Here is a 22458-nt window from a genome sequence, read left to right as displayed (position 1 = left end):
AGTTGAAATCCCGATTATCATAAATAAGAGAAGCTGACCTAATTGAATTTAAGACATTTTGGATATCTAAAACGTTCATTACGGATGAAAAAAGGTAATTCTCTGACTAGAAGATATTGAATTATGGATTTCTACCGTACACATCCAGGAAAACACTCCAGCGTTTTTTCTCCAGTAAAAAAAAAAATCATTGCTCAGAAGCAGAAGTATCTGGTATTCTTTTTTTCCATAAATGAACTTACCAGATCAAAATGTCTAAGTACATATATTGCTATATTCTTGCCTCCATGTAAATAAACAAACACTCATTAGAACATGTATTTAATGCAGTTATGCACACATATATGCTCATGCTTACAATATAAATTTGTTTACAATCATTACAACCATAGCAACAAAAATCAGAGTATTTCATCCTGACTGCAATCATACAACTCAGTTGTCACCTTTCATTGCATATTTCTTCATCTACAAGATCCTTTTTTATTAGATCAGTTATCGTTTGCCTTTTTATTTTCATTTTTTGTTTTATTTTCTTACTCAAGACTTCTTCCTTAACTCAGCATTTTTTTGAGTTGCAAACCTAATCTGGTTGCACTGCATAGCTGTGTGGATTATAATTACTACTCTACTTTAAAGCTGTCACAGAAACTATTTTGTGTTTTTACACAAAGACGATACAGTGTTGTTATTTTGAAACATCTTAAACATTGTGTTTCTTAATACTGTCTCAGCTGTGGAGACCTTGAAATATCATTTGTACTGTCAGGATTGAGACTTTAGATGCATTTCATTTAATTTCTGAATAAGAATGTTATTTTGACTGGGAGGAATGCCATTTTTCATGTCTAAAACGTGATTGGTGGTAGAACTGTGGTTTTCTTATATAATAGAACGGACTGACATACTCCAGCTTCAATCATGATGACGTAATTGATGTTCGACGGACTCGACAACATTTTTGGATGAAATACAGCTCAAATAACTTCCTGGGAGAAAGCCTTGCCAAAGAGTAACATTTACCTTTTCTTACTTTCTTAGTAGGATGAGCACTGAACGTAAAGTTAGCGTTTTAAATGTGCAGCTACGTGTGTCTTTAGACTGAATGTGCGCTTGTAGTTTCACTCTTGAGACAAGGTAGTTAGCATACAGTCCTTTCGTTACACGAGGCCTTCCTGTTAGTTATATCTAAAGTTTGATTTATTACTTAACGCACCAGACCGCAGTGTTTTAATTTATATCTCTACAGAGAAGCTGTAAGTTGAGTTTCTCCTGTACTTCCGGACTACAAAAACACACAAGACGTCACTGCTGTAAATCTGTCGCAGCTGTTCGGTTCGAAACATGTACGAGAAGAGGTCTGTGAAAGTCGATGTCCTTGTAGGAAAGAAGAGTCAAAACCACACTGTATGTACTATGTAAAAGTTGCAGCTTTAAGATTAGTTCAAATTATACCAGTTTATTATCGCTGTGACCTATGAACAGAAACATTTAAAGACATTATGCACAACAGGGCGCGTTATCTAATCTTTTTTCAGTACATTGGAACAAAGTACAGGTTGGTCACGTGGCACGGTGGGGGTCTCATTATAATTACTTGATGGTAAATCTTTGTTGAATGTGTCTTTTAATTCTTGCAGTGGTGTAGTAGGTGTGTCTCGATATCAGCCGGGTTACTCGGGAGTTCAGGACCACTTGGAGGTAAGTTTATTTTTTTATTTTCTGAGCTATTTTGGTTAAAGTATCTGGAGATGAGCTGTCCACAAGTTTCTAGTTTACTGTAGCAAAGCAGATAAAGGGACCATGTGTGATTTATCTGACAGTACTGTTGTAAAAGTTTCATTCTGATCCATATTCTGAACAGGATTTTCTTTGTCTGACACAAAAGTTCACCTTTTTTATGTTCTGCCTCACTCACATCACTGCTGTAGACAATGCACTGTGAACTATATCATCTCTGACGTGTGATGATCAACAAAAACCAACGTGTTCAGAAGAATTTGAACATGTTCATTGACCCTGATCCTTCAAAATGTCGTTCTGATGTTGTGCAGGAAGCTCTTCGGAGGCTGAAACCAATCAGCCCGGTTTCTCTGTTGGTGTCCAGCAGGACGGACTCGGGTGTCCACGCCTTCTCCAACTCTGCTCACTTTGACTTCCAGCGCAGGAACAACAAGCCTCCGTTTGCCGAAGACGTTCTTGTTCAGGCTCTAAATTTCTACCTAAGGGCAGAACAAATCAGGTGAGTCAGGCTTCTTCGAAAGAGGGTGGTGTAACCCCCCACATGCGCACACACACACACACACACACACATCCAGACTTTAACCAGCAGATGTGAGCAATGCACATCTTGAAAAAGGGGAAATTCTTTTATTGCTCGATACTTTTGATTCTGAACAGTTTTCATCTGTTTTTTCTGACAGCTCACTTAGATGTATGTGAGGATTTATTTATTTATTTATTTATTACATTGATCCCACATTTAGTGGCTTTTCAATTTAATCGTTTTGCCTCATATGGAATAGTAACGCCTTTTTTGTTACCCCTGTCCCTCCATACTCCCACACACCGTGCTAACCCTTCTCCAGATCCACAAAACACATGGAAACTGAAATACAAGAATAAAAACAAAACTATACCCACAAACATAAGCTGAATGTACTTCCTCAGGATATTATTTTTAATAAATAACAAATAGGGACATCTGCTCCAACAGCTCAGGTTTACATTTATTTGGTGAAATACGTGTTGAGCATTTTGAAAGAAAAGGGCATTTTCATTAAAAACGTGATTCATCCGAAAACTTAATTTATTTTCTGATGACTTTGCTTTATACTGAAGTAAAAAGATTGAAGTTGTGTTCTGATTTGAAAATATCTGCATTATATGTCATCTTTTTGATTGCTTCATGATAACAGGCTGTCTTTGTATGGTTCATACTGAAACAATCATTTTTATATTTCTTCTCAGATCTATATAACCTAATTTTTTAAATGTAAAGTAACAAATGATTATCCATAACAGAGGCATAATATTTTTGAATAAACTCATTTTTCATCCGAAACAGTTAATGGAGTCGACTTGTTGGGTTATTTATGAAGTTTACCTAATTTTGAATTGAGGTTTCTCAAAAAGGCTTTGAAATTTTTAATTTTTTTTCAGCTACTAGTAATATAAAAGAAAGTGGTAGTAAAATGAAAATACCATCCATATAAAAGTATTTATTGTTACTAGGTCAGGTGTGTAATTAGGTAGCGAGTGTGAACAGTTTACAGTTTTATTCGCAGCCCTAAACATCAGATCCCAGATTCCTCTCTGCTTTAAAGCCACACCGTCTTTTACGACTGGACCATCAGCAGTGATGAATGTTTATTTAATCAGCAGCTGGTTCAGTAATATGAGGAGCAAGCTGCCAAACAGGAGAAGCCTGGATAGATGGAGGCGCAAATTAGCAACGAGTAAAGGGGCTCTGAGTCAGAAAGGAAAGGTCCGACCAACGGATCATGATCCACTCAGTGAGGACAGATGGTGTTTAAACAGTGTGAGGATGGGAAGCACAGAGACGTGAAGAGGGAGGAAAGGAAAGCTCCCAGCGTACTGCTAATCCTGAAACCTGTAGAGAGAAGGTTGAAAAGGATTATCCCAGCTCTGCTGTTTGGCCTATAGCATCCATTAACACACACACACACACACTGCTTTCATTAAACCGAATGGAAACGTACACTATTAACACACTCCAAGTACAGTAGAAACACGTCAAAAGGAATAATTTCAGCGTTTGTATCCCTGTCTGTCATCCACGAACTCACTCTATGTTCAGACCCGGTAAAAGTCTCTATTCTGAATCTGTCATTAAAGAGTCAGTCTCTCAGCATCACCGTGTTTTACTTTTAGAGGGAACTGGTAACAAAATAAGAGATTTTAGTCACAGCAACTGCTACAATATGGCTCCTGGCTCGAGTCTTTGGTCTGCTGCCTCCAGAGATGAAGAGCCAAGACAAGCATTAAACACAGGCTGCGCACTGTAAAAAAACCATCTCTCCTGTTTGTTCTGCGCTTGCTGTGAAAACGGGCCTCGTTCGGCCTGAAATCTGTGGCTTTCTCTCCCCTCTTAACGTGAAACTGCTGAGCGCCAGAATGGTGGCGCACCGAACGGAGCCCCGTTTCCCAAAATGTTTGTGGCCTCGCTTTGTTCTCCGCTTATTAAAAAAAAAAAAATGATGCGGGCATGCGGCTCAGGGTTCGTGGCGAAAGCTGTCATTTCACATCGGAGGTGTCGCTGAAGGCAGACGCAAGGGCTTCCTGTGCCACGTGTCGCACTCGATCTCCTCCCCTGGAAACGTAACCTAGTTTCTTTGATTGTACAGACACACAAACACACACACCGTTATTTAGATCGAAACACATGCAACAAAACATAATGTCACCTTCTTTGGTAATATACATCCATTCCAGGCTTCTATCGTTTTGATAAAAGGTGGACTTTGTGACACTGAAATGATGTTTAGTCCTTCAGATTTAAAAGCAATGCAGGGTTTCAGTAGATTAGTAGTTTAGTCCCGGTCTTCCTTTAAAGTAGTCTTAAAGCGTGCAGCAGTATTTAATTGTATTATTGCTTTCTTTATAAATTCTCCACGCAGTCTGTCCCGGGATCAGCTCAGGGCTGCAGGCAGCTCCGTGCACCACCTTTCTAACATTGTATAGGCTGCTGTAAAATTCTTGATGTTTTTTTTTTTTTTAGCTTTTAAAGCAACAAATTAGTGGAATCCTTCTTTTTTTCTTAGAACAACAAAAAAAAGTCTTGTAGGATAAGCGGGAAAAGAAAAAACCAATACACTTCTTGTCTTAAATCTTTGTCAGCTTTAGATATTTTATTATTCTGTACCAGCAAAGTTCACACAGTCAAGTTAGAGAAACACACCATGAAACATTGTCATAATCCTTCAACAGTAGAGGCGTTACGTCTCTCCCTGCCTCTGGCCCTGTCTGGGCACAGACTCGCAGGAAGTGTCCGCCGTTATTCTGCTTAAATCGCATCAAAGAGTCCCGGCCCCAGAGCCGTCTGTGCTGCTAACTGTGTTATTATAAGCGCTCTGCTTTTCGGGGCTCCCCTGTAGCACCCTGACAGCAGGTGGGCCGTTGTGTAAAAGAGCTGCTGGGTTGGCAATTTGGACAAATCCAGAGATTTTCTTTGCTGGAGGCACAAATGCAGATATAAAGAAAAAAATTGGTGTTTAGTTTTTGTCAAAAGATTCACAAGACGTTATTCTTTTCCTATATATGAAGGAATATTTTTGAGCAGAATATGCTCCGTATTCAAGTAATGAATTTAGTTCAAGACATACAGGACTGCTCAAAAGTTTTAAACCACTAATTTCTTTATACTTTGCTTCCAGAAAGTCAGACTTTCTTCTTATCTTTCAAAGTGCTTTGAAATAATAGATTTACAGGCTTTCTAAAGGTCTGTGAAAGTATTTTTTATTTCTAAATCTGGCTGCTTTTTCACTCGTTTTCAGTCCAGTCTTGGTACCTGACCATGACGGCATGTTGTGCTGTCTGTTTCAAAAAAAAAAAGACAAACGCAAAGCTGGAGGTCCAAAGAAGTCTCTGGTTTAAGTCTATCTACAGCAGATGAACAGTACCTAAAAGTATTGTCTTTAATAATGATTTTTTTTAGTTTCTTAAAGAGCCCGTGAGATGTACAGTATCATCCCTTAGTTGAAAACTTCTGCAGTAATGATCAACTAACAGCTCGTTGAGAATCATTTTGTTGATGATAAAATACTGTTTTATGTGTCAAACTGTGTTAATTGTAGTATTTTTCTTGGATCCAACCATAGAACTGGAAATAAAATGTGTTTTTGTGACAAGCTGATTGTAACAAAGTGTCTAAAGATCCCACTTAAGATTGATTACTTGGTGACTAGACAAAGACTTGTTTATTTTTTTAATATTTGAAACCTTTTATTAAATTGGACTTGTCAGAGTTAGATGGTTTAACAAAACTAAAATCAGGCCTCTGAAAACGATCAGGTACAAGGACTGACAAGAAGTAAAAGAAGCAGCTGAAGTCCAAAGAACAACCTTAAAGAACCTCTAGAAAACCTGAAGAACTACTGACTGACGCCACTTGATCCCACTGCTTTTAAGGCTTGAGTTGATCACCTAAGTGAATCTGTTTTTTGTTTTTTGACTTTCTTTCTTAGGGTCACTCGTGCTCACCGTGTTCCCAGTGATTTCCACGCCCGTTTCCGCGCCCAGTCTCGGACCTACGTCTACAGGATGGCCCTGGGTGTCTGTAGCCACACTCAACTTCCGCTCACAGAGTGCGATTTGTGCTGGGGCCTCCGCGACAAGTGAGTGCTGCCAGTCGACGCACACCGCCTTCGTTATCCTTCTTTATTTAATGAGCAGAACCATGAGAAACCGAGCTCGGTTTTACTCTGTTCATCCACGCAGTCAGCTCATGACTCAAAGAAACAACCGGACCTTGAACGCATGGGTAGCCCACATGTGTCGAAACTAACAAATTAGAGACTGCGAGAGCGTTTTTATGTAAGCTGACATAAAGAAACAAACATGAACGATGTAAAGAGGAGAACGGGGTGCAAAAAGAGATAAAATGTTGAGGGCTTTGAAGCTTAGGCAATGTTCTTTCAGCTGTGATTGGAAGGAGGCATGAAGAAAAACATTTGAAAGAATCTTTGAGCATTTGTCTGCTCTTTGCGCTTCTCTTTAAAAAAAAATTTAGGGAAAAAGTAGGGCAAGATAAGCTGCAGGCTTATACACATGCTGAACAACACCCACGCATTTTAGCCAGGTTCTTTTTTTTTTCTCTTTCCTCCCCACTCCCGACTTTCCATCTTTTCTCTTTCTCTCCTCTCCATTTTTTCCCCTCAGCCTCTTTCCATCCTCCCTCGCCGTAATTATCTCCCCCCGACGTCTCTGCTCCTTCATCCCTCTCCCATGTTCGAGCCTCCGTCTCGTCTTTTCACCCCCGAGCCTCTCTGCCTCAGCAGCGTCTCTCTCTGTTCTCGCTTTGATCTGCCGCTCCCTCCCTCGTCATCACGCCCGCTCTCCCACTGCAAGAAATATCAGATTGTTTCACGTTCTCAGTCGTTATATTGCAGCAGATTTTTTCTTTAATGACTGAGTTGATATTGCGAGGTATCTATACGCATTTTTACATTTGATCTATTTTTGTTTTTACCGTTTGTTTTCAGACTTAAAACTAAAACACATGCTTTTTCTGAAACCTCACCAAGTTTTGATTACCTGCAAGTCTATTCTGGCCCATATATCTTATGATACAATAAAGCCGAGGGTGATGGTTTTATATTACTTGTTTTGTGGGATTAGATGCTTTCAGATCAGACTGTTTTAGGGACGTGACTCATCATTTACCTACTATTACTAATCCTTCTTATCCTTCTTATACTTGGTTGCAGATAAGCAAACAAATGACGGCACCATGAGGTATAGTTCTTCTTACAGTATCCTAATGGACCTGAAGTAGAGATCAACTTACCAAACATGCATCTTGGTGTCTAGGGGTGGAAATCTTTAGGCACTTCACAATTTGATTCTTTTATGATGCAGACAGCTGCAATGTGATTATAAAACAACTACTGATGCACCCTTCATTGGACTTCGAGCCAAATCCTGAGCAAAGAATCCCTCAGACCTAAAAGAAAGAATATTTGTCTCTACACTGAGATATAAAACGGCTTTTATTCAAACAGGATTTTGGGAACTGAATGAACAAAAGGAGTCAGAGTGCTGAGTACAGTGGCGGTGGAGCCGTCTTACCTGCGTTTTTCAGTGTTTCCATGACGTTTTGGCCCCGCTGTAGAGTGTGGGAATAGCTGTGTTTGTAGATTTGACTTACAGTAGGATGGTCATGTTTTATTGTGGCTCCAAAGTGCGAAACAGCGCGCAAGTCCTGGTTTTCAACTACTGACGCAAATCTTTGGCAATAAAAGTTGAAATAGACTTGGTATTTTGCTTTATGTTTTCAAGTAAGGTGGAAACTTTGACATAATCACCGGCTGTTTTACTTCTTCTTCCTCCTGGTGGAAACGTGTACACAACGTGCACATAGTGCGGCTTTTGGTAATGTCATTTCCCCCTTTAACTGCATGGAAGCCGAGGTACTTCCAGACTCTGGCTTTCAAAGCAGAAGGAGTTGTTTCATGCCTCGGTCAGCCTCGCTCTCCCTCTGTTGTGCACGCCATAAAGGGTCCAGGTGCTTCACTGCCTCCTTTTTCAATTTCTAAACAAGACGTTATTAACATTAAATAGTAATTGTTTTTTGAGATTTATTTGAATTGATTGAGAAACATTCATGCCCTCATCGTGATGCCTTGAAAAATACATTTAAACTCCCACTCCGAAGGTTGTCTCCATCGGGAAGAGATATTCTACAATTTCAGTTTGAGTCTCGTCCATGCACAACTCTGCAGGGTCACAGCAATATGCCAATGTCTGCTGTGAAATAGGCCTATCTGGTCTTATATCTTACCTGTTCTTCAACAGGTAAGATATTAATTGTTCATCATTTTTGGTGAACAAATGGGACCACAACCAGAGTAGATTATCACAGTGTTGAAATAACTCTAGTCTCATAGCTATTTGCGCAAAAGCTATTTTATAAACTTCTACATCTCTGTTGATTTCACATGACATATTACAATGTTCCTTAAGATTGAGCTGACAATATTCTTGTTACTCTGCTCATGCAAATTGCCTCCAGGGATAAGGATTTGCATACAAATTGCTGACCATCTTCACCATCTTTGGTTTGAATGTTGGCTCGCTAATTGGTAACATTTTTATAATTAACTTGCTTTTGTTTTAAAAGCACTTTCATGGGGAAAATGGATTCCCTAAAGTCTAGAGTCAACACTGAAATGGACAACCTGAGCAGAAATGAACTTTTTATCGGACTTCTTCTGGTGTTTAGGGTTTGAAATGAGTTCATTAAGAATTTAATTGGTCGGTCGCCGAGGGCAGCGCTTCGTTCTCCTCCTCACTGCGTCTCTCCCTCCATCCCTCCTCCTGTCGGCTCATATCCACGCAGTGACGGAGGCACAGAGCCGGCGGAAGCCTGAGCCGTGGGTTCCGCTCTCACTCAGCCGTGCGTCGACATGCGCTGCCCTCTCACGTGGCCCCGTCCCTCACGACGTTAATATTACATAAGTTCACTCAGAAGCGGGAACAACCACCATGCTTAATGTGTGCACTTGAGTGTGACCTCACCCCCTATGGAAGTCACTTTCAGGTCATGTTGCAGTGTCACAATAAGCGAAGAAACTGGGTTCCAGCGAGACTCGACTGCGGGGGGGTTCTCATCTGTAAAATGACTTGTGTTTTTCAGAGAGCTGGATGTGGGAGCCATGCGTGAGGCCGCTGCCTTGCTGGCTGGGACTCATGACTTCAGCAGCTTCGCAGCAGAAAGCCATGAAATGGTGTTTAAAAGACCTGTGAGGAACATGGATGTGCTTTCCATACAGCCAGGACTCTCCTTTGCACACTCACACTTTCACAGGTAGATTTAACCCCTTGGTGGAACTACAACAAATAATACACACTGACGAGCAGTACATCCTGCTGTTTTCACACAGTTTCCTCTTGCTTTTTTTGTGCTCATTCAGCAGAAATGTTACATCCACTCAGTGTTTTTACATAAATATAATGAAGTTAGCTTTGTGGATATCAGGACAGAAAGATGAACGGAATTTGATTATAGTTGGATTTTATAGAACTGCCCTATTTTGGCTTTAGTTGTGAATTGGTGCTATATCAACAACTTCATTTCTTTTTGTTTATGATATATTTTGGTAACACAGATGGACAGAAACATCATTGCTCGTTTTTCCGCAGTGATCAATTTAAAGAAAAAAACAAAAAACCTGTGCTCGTGCTTTAGATCTGGATTAGAAGAAGTTAGTTGTTTCTAAGATGGACCATGTCACAGAAAGGTACAAGTAATACTTTCAAGCTCAACTCAAGCTCACAGCTGACCAGTTTTATGATCCGACGAGGGGGAAAAAAAAAAAACCAAGATTGAATTAATTGTCAAAAATGGTCAGAGATTTGCTCGGAGGAGTGAGGAATTGGTGTAGAGCAGTGTGAATGAAACAGTAAAGAAGCAAGATTATATTTTAATTGTTCAGCTGATCATTTTGGCACATATGGACGCACACATTAGTGCTAAAACACAAAGTCCAAACTCATGTCACTGAGCTGAACCGAATCAGGCAAGAACTGAGGTTCATTCATTAAAACTCAACTAAAATCTTGTTGATGGCTAACAACAGCATGTGCTCAACACAATATCAGATGTACTAGAGTCACATTTATGAACCTGTGTGCATATTTCTTACTCTACAGAGAATCACATAAACCTACAACAATAAAGCATACCAAGAATTAGGTCTGCATCTCTTGTCAAAAATAGGTAATATTGCATTAATTTTGAAAATGAAAAATGAATTTACAGCCATGTTTTTGTGACATTTACTCCTGTAATGCACATTTCTAATCTTTCCATTTGAACATGCTGTAAATGTATTTGTTGCTTAACTTAATGTTTTTGATTTTTTTTGACAAGAAGCTTTTCCAACTTGTTGGTCCCTGAAGAAAGAAGCAGAAATACAAACATAACTTAAAGATCTTTACTCGTATTCGTCTGTCATCTTTTAGATCGAAGAGGAACATTAGACTTTCCTTATATTGTACAGGAACATAGTGTCCTGGGTGCCAGCAGCTCTACTATAATAAATCTGTCTGCACTTATTACGTCAAACGTAATCACACAGGAAGTTCTGAATCAAATTTGCATTTGACCCAATTTTTTTCTCCACGTGCCTGCTTAGTGGCTTTTATGTTTCCCGTAAATAAAAAAGGAGTTTTAGCAGGAAGAAAAAGGCTGCTCTGACAGAAATGCTGCTTTAGACATTGAATAAAAGTAAAATTTGAAATATTTGCTTTTATTTTATTTATTACTCTCAATCCTGCCGGGCCTGAGCTGCAGTGGCGTATTCAGGACGTGACATTTAAACAAAGCTGCGCACCAGAAGAGACTTAATCTTGAACGTTTCATCCTCCAACGCTGTGACACAGACAAGGATGATGTTAAAAAGTCCAACAAAATGGACATTTTTCTTCCTCTCTTTTAAATAAATAAATTGGTAGCACCCTTTCTGCTTCTCTTTTATATTTGTTGTAACTATTTGGTATAATCCCCTGACAACAGCAGCACACTTTAATCCCTATAGCCACTTTTGTTGGTATAAATCAGTGATGCCGAGTCCAGATATTATGTCTTCAGGACATGTTTCAAGTGCTGTTATTGTCTCTCGCACTATATTGTATATTTCACTAGTGTAACGGTAGTTTTGTTTTGTTTTCTCAGAGAGATATCGCTGTGGGAGCTGACTTTCAGAAGTCGATCATTTCTCTACAGGCAGGTTTGTTGCTTTTAATGTCTTAAATGTCCATTTTACTGATCTGTAAATGTCGGTGGCGCCATCTGCTGGTAGTTATTATACGGCTCATAAAACAAGACGAACCATACAGTGAGCATTAAACGTCTAAGAGTTGTGGTTCTTTGCTCCAGGTGCGGAGGATGACCGGAGCGCTGGTGGCAGTGGGTCAGGGCCGGCTGTCGGTGTCCCAGCTGGCAGACATCCTGAAGGCTCGGGACACTCGGGCCTACCCTCAGAATATGCTTGCTCCAGCTCGTGGCCTCTTCCTCACGAGAGTGGACTACAAAGAGTCGGGTAGGAGAGCGCCGACTAACAACTCACCAGTATTTTATTTATCTGTTTGTTAAAAACATTCTCAGAATAGAAGTCAAGTTTTACTTTCTTAAAAATCTGTGGCTTGAGTTTTATCATAATGTGAAGTTACTCCTGCATCCTAAAGGGTAACTGAAACGAATCGTGGCAATATACAACCCTCAGCAAACAGAAATTTAATTATGTCATTTAATTCATTTAAATCTTTTAAACTTTATTTTCTTCACTGACCAGCTTCTTTATATTTAAGTAAAAACTTTCACCAAAAATGGGCCAGGGTTCTAAGTTTTGTGCCCAGCTCCTTCAGATAATCAGTAAAAAAGAAACAAAAAATGATTTGATTCTGAGCCAACAGGTAGTCAAAGTGAACTGTTGCTGTTTTATATAAACTCCAGTCTCAGAAATTTCATAGTAGTTCATGCAAAAGCTATTAACTATTTACATTATGATCAGTTGCTCATTATAGTTATTTGTAATTTAATAGTTATTTTAATGCACCTTTAGGCAATATTTGACACATTTGTTAATTGTTGAATTCAGAGGTTTCAGTCAAGGTTTGGGCTAGTCAATGTTTCAGCATACCAAGACATTTTGGACAATGTGGTGCTTCCAACTTTGGCCTTTCGTCATTCCAACATGGCTGTGGCCTGGGAGGACTCTGAAGACAAAAAGGGCTAATGTGGAAGAACTTCACACAGAGAACCTGATCCTCAACACTTCCAGCAGGACTATCATATTTCCAGTAGAATGACTACAGTGAAAAAAGTTGATATCATGTGAAAGTTTATAAATTAATGTTCTCATGAATCATTTTGATCTGGGCTCTGCTTGGACGAACTATTAGCTCATTGATTGGGTCAGAGCTACTCTATATTTCTCCAAACTGATGCCTCTTGTGTAAAATTGATTATATATTCTCTAAATGCAACAGCATAGGTCAGTGAATAATTTTAACTTATGCACAATAAAGTTCAGCTGAATTCATAAAATAAGTTTTAGCTGTATCTTCACAGTCAGACAGTACTGTGTACTAAGAAGTGTTAGAAATTATTTTTAGCACCAGTTGGCGAAGTTGGTTATATTATTTAAGAAATATACTTTGCCATGTTGTAATTTATGTTGCTGTGTTGCTTTTTTATCAGGAAAAGTCTTGAGTTAAATCTTTCTCTGCCTTTTCAGACCTGCAGCTTTCAGACCAGCTGTACTCCAACGAGAACGCCACAGACTGATGCTGCTTCCAGCCATTTTCCACTTGTCCTTTCCGGGTCACGGGGAGCTGGTGTCCATCTCCAGCCGTCATTGCGCGAGAGGCGGGGGACACCCTGGACAGGTCGCATGTCCATCACAGGGACACATAGAGACAAGCAACTATTCTCACAAAGGGACGATTTAGAGTTATCAATCAACCTAACACGCCCGTTTTTAGTCTGTGGGAGGAAACCTGTTTACCTGGATAAAACCCACTCGTGCACGGGGAGAACATGTGAACTCCACCCAGAAAAGGCCCCAGGGAGGGAGGCAAACCTGCGATCTTCTCACTGTGAAGCAACAGGACTGGTGCTACCTGAATAAGTAACTTTTATAAAAAAACGAAATACACTTTTTTATACTCCTACATGTGTATTTATGCTTGTTTCCCCCCTACTGTTAGGACAGTATTCATCCACACCGGTTCTTTTACACATTTCAAACTTACACAAATAATCAAAAGGCAACATGAACACCTATATGTTCATTTAATTCAAGATACTAAGAATACACAAGTGTCCATGAACGCAGCTCGGCTACAGAAGACCACATGCCTTGAATCCATCATCCTTTGCTTCTAACAAAACTTTCTCTGGTTGGTTATTGGAGGCGTTTTATAAAGAAGGGTTCTGAAGGTTCTTATAATGATCAAACAAGGTAAACGATGAGTGGGGAAAAGGTGTTGGGTTCTGTAGCCAAAACTGCCGAGTCCATGGTTCTCACACAGAGGCATTACATTATGGATCAACAAAGTGCACACACACGCCCACTTATAACGTATACATCCGAGTGTCCTAATAAAACTGCATACACTGCTTTTTTTTTTTTTAAACCAGAAGTCTTCAGACCATTTTTCTGTATTTTCAGGTCACTTCCTTCCAATTTGGCTGCATCTGTTAGTTGTTTTTCAGCAAGGAGTCCATAAACAGTCCGTTAAGACCAGAAAACCACCAGCCGTCTTCTCTGCGCTGCTGTAGTTCGTACTGACTGGTCCGATTTTCCAGTGCGCTGAACAAAATATCAGACATCACGTTTTCTTGAGATATATATATTTTACAGCCACCCAACTGATGTAAGGTTAACTGATTTAAGCTCACTGTATTCAAAGTACTGCATCTGTCATCTGAGGAATGTTTTTTTTTTCTCCACTTCTTAGAAGTGACAAACTCAATAATTCAGACACATTTTTCTTTAACATAAAATTTGTAAATATGTACACAAGTACATGTTTTGTATTCATGCGACCACAGTGAGTCTAATTAGCGTAGGTCCTCAAGTCAATTCAGCATTTGGTTTCAAAAAGATAATTGACACATCCTAAAGGCGCCCAGAATTCAATATATAATCAAAATTTTCAAGTGTTAGTCAGAATATTAAGCCCAATGTCTTAGAATATTCATATCAAAATTATATGTGTGTGTGTGTATATATATATATGAGATATAATGCACTTGAGGAAGGCATTGTGTATTTATTTTTTGTAACTCACAATCCTTTTTAACAGCTCAGTCTGGGTGAAAGATAGAAATTGAGCTAAAGTGTCAAACTGGAAACCCTGATTAAAAAACTTGGGAGACACAAAGAAAACAAGTCAGACTGTACAGGTCACATCTGGGGTTAAAAATGAGAAATTTCAGGAGTCTGAAAAAACAAAAGACGACTTGTGATTAATGCTCGGAGCCGACTTGCTCTGATTGTGGCCATTTTGGCTTTTAAAAAAGTGATATAAATGGCATCGTGCGTGTGAGAAGTGACGCTGGCCGATGAACGATTTGAGGCTAAACACAGAAATACTTTTATGTCTATGACTTGAAGTTAGTATCACTCTAGGCAGCCTTTTGGTTTTGGCATTCAACTACACACCCTGATACTAAAGACGAGGTTATTTTGAGGATTAATTTAAGTGAATACAGGTTGATAGTATTTGATAATAGCTATCACAGGCTGATAAGTTTGCATAGACCCTTATATCCTAACCATCACCATCTTGAAAACATAATTATAGAACTACCACTCAGAGCAGCATACCCAGCTTTCACTCTTTGTACTGCTGTTTAAACGTTTTAACAAAGCCCAATAAAGATTCAGTCCCATTCAGCTTGAAATTAAATACTTTGTGGCACTTCCCCCCCCCCCNCTGTTAGAAATTTTATGAAGCTTTACAAATGATCTTGCCACAACACGGCTTTTAAAATTCCTAAATGTTCAAACAAATAAATGACTTGTTTGCTTCTACAGCATTACAATACACAGCAAGAAACTCACAACCTTTATTTAAATGAGTACAAAGAGTGAAATAGGGTATGTTCGAGAGATTTACAAAATATCTGTCTGAGAGGAGACGTGTCCACATGTAAACATTCGCTCTGTGTGTGTGTGTGTGTGTGTGGTTTTGCTCTTTTCTCTGACAGCTAAAAATTAAAAGCATAAAACAGTGTAGAAGCGTACAGTCCGAGGAGAGCGAGGAGAAGGGAAGTTGGACCGGCCTCCTCCTCGTGATCGTGCGCATCCTTTAGCTGGCAATTTTCTCGATTTCATCCAGATCATCGGTGTCTAGTCTTTCAATTTTCTTATCTGTAGAGGAACAAGCCACAGAATAAGGAATCTGTTCCTGAACTAACAAAGTGAACAACAAGTTATAAAGCATATTTACACTTAAAACAGATGCGATAATCGCAGCCTAAAAGCTTAATCTCATGAGAAAGCGTGTGAAGCTGCTGTCGAGACTTACTAAAATGATCCTGGATCCTGTTGAGGATGTTCATGCTCATCTTGCTGTCCACCATGTTGATGGCCAGTCCCCTTTTCCCAAATCGACCTGTGCGTCCAATCCTGTGCAGGTATGTCTCGTTGTCAGGGTTGCCATCTTTGTCGACTGGCAAGTCGAAGTTGATCACCACAGAAACCTGCTCCACGTCGATGCCTGGGTGTACAACAAACAGGGAGGGGAAAAGTGACAACTTGTTATTTTATTGACTATTTTAATGGCTACAGCAGTAATCTTTGGATTTTATTAATTCACAAAGAGGTGATGAGTCAAAGATTTTACTTTAAATGCCTGAAATCACATTTATTTCTTTCAAGTTCATAAGGAGGATTAAAATGTATAGAAATTTTCCAGTTAAAATGAACTTCTTACAAAAAGTTAAACAGTAAAATTTTAATTAGCAGTTAATGTTTTCCCCAGGACTCGTACATCTAAAACTAAAAACTATGAAAATCAAAGAATAAAAATAGTAGCAATTATATAAAACCACAGTTTCTGGCACCAATTTTGTTGGGCAAGAAAAGCTTTAATTTCTAAACAACCCTATAAAGAATCCTGAACTACTCTAATTTATTGTACATCTTTGTTTCTCATGCCCATTCTTTGCTTTTTTATTCCTTATTATGTCTAATGTGACTTTTAGCAGCCACCCCCTTCCTAACCTGCACAAACAGAGCTGAAGTTACAGACATTTATCTGTGACAAACAGCAGAGTTTCAGACTTTTTAAAAACCTTACCGATCAAAAGTAACGTTCATAAAAAAACAAACAAAAGTAACTGCTCACAGTAATAATATAGGTGATGTTAGAAGTGTGCAGTGATGCGTTTGTCTTTTTGCATCAAGTGTCAGGACTTGGCGATTACCTCGAGCACAAACGTTTGTGGTCACCAGGACTTTCTCTTTCCCATCTCTGAAACGCTCGATGACGGCGGCCCTCTGCTCCACCTGCATTTCTCCGCTCAGCAGCGCCACCTGGTGGCCTTCTCTGGACAGCTCTCCTGCAAGCCAACCTGCAGTTCTCCTAGTCTGGATTACGCCGAAGGGAAAAGAAGTGGGCTGAAGCCATTTCATCACAAAGAAAATGCTGCAGGACTGCAGTTTTTAAGTATTAAAAACCCTGACAAAAGTCCCGGTAGTTGCTTAAATAAAAAAAAACCTACAAAAAACACTTTAATGCCTGATTTTAAGTGTTGCAAAACAAAAGAATTCTGATAACGTACTGAGAAGAAGAGAAATGTTCATGTTAAAAATAAAACACTACAGAGGGTCACTGTTTTCAGTAGAAGCTGTGTGCAAAATGAATAAACTCACGTGGCAGAAGATCATGGCTTGAGCGATGGTGATGGCTCCGTAGATGTTACAGAGAGCCTGGAACTTCTCCTCCTTGGAGTTACACAACACAAAGTACTGTTTGATGGTGTCCAGCGTCTCCTCCTCCCTCTTCAGCTTGATGATGTTAGGATCTGGCACGATGCGCTGAGCGAAGCTCCAAACGGTCTCCTCGAACGTGGCAGAGAAAAGCAACATCTGGCAGTTTTTAGGCAGCATCCTGCATGGTGAGGAGGTGGAGAAAATCTTAAATGATCAGCAGTATTGACGGGTATATTTTCTGCTAACTAACAGCGCTCGCCAAGCTTTCCTAACTTAGCTGAATGCAGAAAGAGTCCATTTGGTTATGTTGCAGTGAGAAATGAGTTCTAACATTACTAATTTTGTTTATTTTAAAGTTAAAGTGGGAAATTCATTTGCAAGAGTTCCTAAAACGTCTCGCAACATTTGCAAGGGTTCTCAGTTTCCTTGCTGAAGTTCTCAGTCTTGTCACTTGAATTTTGAACAATTTTGAAAATTGTGCAAGAATTTTTCTTACAAAGAGTCATCCACGGATCTCACAAATCTTTCTACATTTAGCCGCAGACGTCTCGAACCGTCACAAGAGCGCATGAGTTGTGTTTTGACATCTGCAGGGTAAAGATGAAGAATACAGCTTTGCAAGCCATATAGACGATAAGCTGTGATTTTCAAAAACACAGCTGCACGACTTGTTGGTCACTCAGAAGTTAGTGAGGCTGCCGTGGAACATTTGCATATTTTCCTGTTATACTGAATCAAGTTTGAGTTGACAACTAGTTTCCTACAGTCGTAACCCAGAGAGCTGTTGCCAAGTGAAGAACTTAAAGATATTTGTAATGTTTGTAAGGTGTTTAAAAAACAAAACTGGAGGAAGCACAAAAGGTTAAGAGTTCTGCTGCTGACGTTTGTTTTGTAACAGAGACTAAAGGTTTCTATTTAGGCAGCAGCTTTAGTTCAGCTAACTTTGTAAGATCTAAAATTTGCAAGCAGGGGACAAGTTTAAATAAAGATTAAATAGTATTTATCTGACTATCAAGCTGTTATTATACATATAATTCTAATAAATGAACTGAATGTATTTTTTAATTGTTTTAACACTGGTTTGTTTCAGCTCACCTCTGGATTCTGATACTCTGGTCCTGGTGACCCTGCGTGGCAATCATGACGTCAGCCTCGTCAAGCACAAACACTTTAATCTTCTTGGGGTCAATAAATTTGAATTTACTGCACCAGTCCAGCATGGTGCCAGGTGTGCCAATGACTATCTGCTCCTGCAGTTTCATGCCCCGCTGCACTGGATAAGAACAGAAACAAGTTCTCAGGATCGGATGGCACTACAAAACTAAACCACACTGTAACAGTGAAGATGGAGAACATGTGAGCCTTACGTTTATTCCCTCGAATGGCGTAGACTAGTTTGACTTCAGGATAATATTTGCCCATCTGCTCGATGACCTTACCGGTCTGAAGCGCCAGTTCATAAGTTGGTGACACACACAGGCACTGATGAAAACGAAGAACAGAAAACTTGTTTACAAATTAACTAACCACTATAACATTTCTGGAACAGCAAGAAGAGTAATAACTGCAAACCTGGGGATATTTGTTGTTGGGGTCAACATGGCTAAGCATGGCCAGGACGAAGGCAGCTGTTTTTCCTGTTCCTGACTGAGACTGGGCGATCAGGTTCTGTGGACTTCGGAAACATTGAGAAATTAGGTCTCGGGTCACGTGGTAACAGTTTGTAGTTCTGAAGCGCCACTTTTCACACCTGACCTTTCAGACGGGCCAACAAGCCTTTGTTGTGCAACACTTTGCTAAAGGTCTTCACAAGATAATGTCAAGTTTTACTCACGGCTCAGCCAGCATCATGGGTAAGGCAGTTTCCTGGATTTTGGATGGTCGATTGAATCCCATGGCATACACTCCCTGCAACAGCTGAGGTTTGCTACACAGAGGAGAAAAACATAAATATCAAGTCTTTCAGTCATTCTGTACACACATTAACCCTTACAATCCTATTTATTTTTAGATTTTGCATTACTACAGTTAATCTAAATTAACATTTTAAGATGGTTTTATATTCAATTATAGACAATCCATCCAAAAAGTACTTGTAAACAATTGATTACTAAATTATGTCATTACTTTGTCAAATATCATCCAACTTCAGGCAGGTCCAAAGAAATCGAATAGTTCAAACACATTAACTGTTTGTTTACTGTAATTTACAGTGTCTAATCAAGAATTAACATAAACCAATTCAACCAAATTTACTTTTTTCTTTCTTCCAGGAACTCTGTTGAGCACCAGTACACAAAGAAAACATGAAGGCATTGTGCAGTAAAAGGCAAAACACACAGACGGTGTATGATGCATGTTCAAAATTATGTCTCCTTTATTTTGAATTATGAGTTCCCACCACCACCATCATCATCATCACTGTTGTCCTCTGACGCTCTATGTGGTGGTGTCCAATAGTATTTCTTGAGATGAATAAATTAATTCTTATGTGTACCCACTCCCTGCTTGGACATCTGATTTCCTGCCCCAGTTCTTCTCTTGTTTAGTTGTAGCACCATTACATAACAAAAGGTATAAAAACAGATGCTGAAACATTCATTTTTGAGGACAAAAATCTGGAGATACATACACCAAATTTTGCTAATATAAAGACAATTGAAGGAAAAAAAACTACTTCTGGTGATCCACTGTTTAAGAGATCGGCTATATCGGTAAGAAAAAAAATATTGAGCTAATATTTTAAAGCTGATCTGTGCTGACTTCAGTTTGACGCGGCCTATATGTTTACTGACGTGCTTCCAATGGTACTCTGCACAGTTCATCCCTGCACCACCATAAAAGCATCACAAAATAAACTTTATTGTGACACACTTCTGGCTGACGTTGAATTCATTTGAGGCCCTGTTGTTTCTGTGTTCTTTTTTAAAATCAACTCAAATAAAAAGGTATGACATAATACAGCATAAAAACTAAAAGCAACTTTGAAGATAAAATAAGAACTATATGTTGTTTTCTCCTTGTAAGCTGGTTATGCTCATCTCCACCAACAGCACTGTTTATAAAGTAATATAAGTACATTGGCTGAAACAACACAGGTAAATAAATAGCATCTGGTGACATATATGCTTATTTTTTTGTTGTCAGCCCATCAGCCACAGCTGGTCAAAGTGAAACTGGCTCATTTCAGTCACAAGTGATGGATTAATGCATCTCCATTAGGATCTTAAGTATGTCTAAATAATTTTTTTTTAATTCTTTTATTGCAGACAAAGAAAATAAAGGAGTCACTTACAGACGTAATTCTTCAAAGGACTTCACAGAATAAAGTGGAGAGTTGGGGTCCTTCTGAAGAACTTCCACTTGATTTGTTGTATTAACGAGATTATTTCGTATCAGCTTGTTCAGCAGAGACTGTGCTGCTTTGTCATCTGAAAGACATTAATCAATCACTCAAACTGTATTTGAAAAGCACTTTGCATACAGTAAAGTGTAACAAAGTGCTTTACAAAAACAAAACAAAAAAAAAAACAGCTACAAGCAAAAAATTAGAACAATAAGAACTTGTAAAAGGATAGTGACTGTAATATAAGGGATTGAAACTAATTTCATTGATGAGTGAACAATATTTATATATATATAAATAATGTAAAGTTTATATATATTTGAATAGCAAAAGCATGAGTTCAAATCTATAAAAACAAAAGTAAAACCAATACACTAATATAATGAGAACAGGTAAATGACAATAAGCTAGAATAAGAAAAAATGTACATTTCTTTCCTTTAAAAAATACACTGAAGTAAGAAAATAGGACTTCATGCATTTAAAAAAAAAACATAAAATGGACACAAAACTCACTAAAATTTGCGAACAAATAATTCAACATAAAGTTAGGAGGAACAAATAGAACTTGACTTTGCTTTTAGCCATCTTCAGGGAGGCTTGTTCGACTTGATCAGCAGAATTCATTGCCAAAGTTTGTCTTTACTCTGAGGATCAGTACCAATTACTAAAACTTATGTTATGTGGCAAAAAGAAACAAAAAAAACAACGAAGCATATAGCTGTGGAATAATTTAAAAGCATTTGGATATTCATATGTACTACTTACCTTTGTCGTCATCATCTGCAGGTTTGCTTTCTGCTTCAGATTCTGATTTTGCAGCAGAATTGGTGGAGTTAGTAGCGTTTAGAACCGTGCCTGCAAAAAAGTGATAATTATATGATCACATTTCAATTAGTGCGCGCTATCCAAAAATGTCAAATTTACTTTTTTTTAAAAAAAATTTGCCTCATTCACATGCGTGAACTTACCATTTTCTTCTGGTTTGTCTTTTATTTGAAGGCTACCGATCTGTGAGGAAGAATGAGACAAACTTTCATCAGTAAAGTCGTTTGTAGCATTGTTTTGATCTGTTAGCTTGCTAACGTCATGTGCTAACACCACGTCAAGCCGGTAGTTTAGTTGTCGGATACAACAAAACTTCGCGAGGAAAAAGTTGGTACAGTAGCTTGTTTTTCCCTGACAGCGCTGGCTAAAGACAATTTCTTCTGTTAAATGAAATAAACACGGACAGCTACGTTTCATTTAGACAGCCTCACGATGAGGCCAGAGCTAACAACAGGTTAGCCACGGTTGCGTCAGTTCGAGCTCACCGATTCTGCCGCGGCTTCTTGCTCGTCCACGGCCTGCGCCCAAGAGTCTGTAGCCATTGTGGGATAGTTTGACGGATTATTCTTAGACTTGGTATTAATAAAAGAAAGAGTCCAGCTCTGAATGACCGCTCAGCAACGTGAGAGTAACTCCTTTCCTTGCCACAATGGCGTGCCAGTCTCGATTCTGGACAAGTGTGCAACCGCTAAGGTTGCCGTGTAGCACAAAATAAGACAACAACAGTTCCCTACCTAATGCGCGTGTTTGCCTGTTTCTTCTTATATGGCTTTTAGATTTTATTATAGCACAAAAATATATGTGTAATGAAATTAGGGAATATTTTTAGAAACGTCTCTTTAACTCTTTAGTCCAAAATCATTTGATTTTTGGTTCGCGGCTCTGCTGCTGGGCCTGTAGAGGGAGCCCAAACTCTCTGCAGATGGAATAATCTGGGCGTCTAACCTGCTGTGAACACACTATACAAACAATACCACTGAGAATAAAAGCATCCCAGTCTTTACTCATATTCTAACCAAGGGCAGGAAAATGTGCAACTTTTAAAAAAATTAACGGTGTTATAATTAACAGCTTTTGCAACCCTCATAAGCGCCTC

At 39.0% G+C, this 22458-nt stretch overlaps 2 protein-coding genes across 3 annotated transcripts; one reads left to right on the top strand and one right to left on the bottom strand.

The window, feature by feature from the left end:
• Nucleotides 1–251: 251 nt before the first annotated feature.
• Nucleotides 252–14337, top strand: pusl1 (pseudouridine synthase like 1). Of its 2 annotated transcripts, none has more exons than XM_017434618.3 (8): nucleotides 252–1012; nucleotides 1641–1701; nucleotides 2055–2242; nucleotides 6207–6356; nucleotides 9377–9547; nucleotides 11417–11471; nucleotides 11621–11783; nucleotides 12981–14337. In XM_017434618.3, exons 1-8 carry the CDS (start codon nucleotides 966–968, stop codon nucleotides 13028–13030), a joined length of 885 nt encoding a protein of 294 aa, XP_017290107.1. In that variant the 5' UTR covers nucleotides 252–965; the 3' UTR covers nucleotides 13031–14337. The 2 variants fall into 2 exon arrangements, with proteins under 2 accessions (XP_017290107.1, XP_017290106.1); XM_017434617.3 differs by lacking the exon at nucleotides 252–1012 and adding an exon at nucleotides 1019–1558.
• ddx19 (DEAD/H (Asp-Glu-Ala-Asp/His) box polypeptide 19 (DBP5 homolog, yeast)) lies at nucleotides 13865–22059 on the bottom strand. Its single transcript, XM_017434616.3, has 12 exons — nucleotides 21848–22059; nucleotides 21506–21545; nucleotides 21303–21392; nucleotides 20485–20620; nucleotides 19024–19116; nucleotides 18762–18864; nucleotides 18557–18671; nucleotides 18285–18462; nucleotides 17130–17367; nucleotides 16682–16844; nucleotides 15781–15972; nucleotides 13865–15623 (listed from the first exon to the last, which is right to left on the bottom strand). The coding sequence occupies exons 1-12, from the start codon at nucleotides 21902–21904 to the stop codon at nucleotides 15562–15564; spliced, it is 1467 nt and encodes a 488-aa protein (XP_017290105.1). The 5' UTR covers nucleotides 21905–22059; the 3' UTR covers nucleotides 13865–15561.
• Nucleotides 22060–22458: the final 399 nt, after the last annotated feature.

This window comes from Kryptolebias marmoratus, linkage group LG4, assembly GCF_001649575.2.
Source record: "Kryptolebias marmoratus isolate JLee-2015 linkage group LG4, ASM164957v2, whole genome shotgun sequence".
NCBI lineage: Eukaryota > Metazoa > Chordata > Actinopteri > Cyprinodontiformes > Rivulidae > Kryptolebias > Kryptolebias marmoratus.
Note: the sequence above shows the minus strand (reverse complement) of the source record. Positions and strands in the feature narration are given on the sequence as shown.

Bases quoted from the DNA above. Each gene is read 5' to 3' on its own strand.
- pusl1 (XM_017434617.3), top strand. From the start codon at position 1,503: ATGCACAACAGGGCGCGTTATCTAATCTTTTTTCAGTACATTGGAACA. The intron at 1,559-1,640 runs GTTGGTCACGTG...TAATTCTTGCAG, and splicing joins TACATTGGAACAAAGTACAG to TGGTGTAGTAGGTGTGTCTC. The intron at 6,357-9,376 runs GTGAGTGCTGCC...TGTGTTTTTCAG, and splicing joins TGCTGGGGCCTCCGCGACAA to AGAGCTGGATGTGGGAGCCA.
- ddx19 (XM_017434616.3), bottom strand. From the start codon at position 21,904: ATGGCTACAGACTCTTGGGCGCAGGCCGTGGACGAGCAAGAAGCCGCG. The intron at 21,393-21,505 runs GTAAGTTCACGC...ACTTTTTTGCAG, and splicing joins AGACAAACCAGAAGAAAATG to GCACGGTTCTAAACGCTACT. The intron at 19,117-20,484 runs GTAAGTGACTCC...TCCTCTGTGTAG, and splicing joins TCCTTTGAAGAATTACGTCT to CAAACCTCAGCTGTTGCAGG.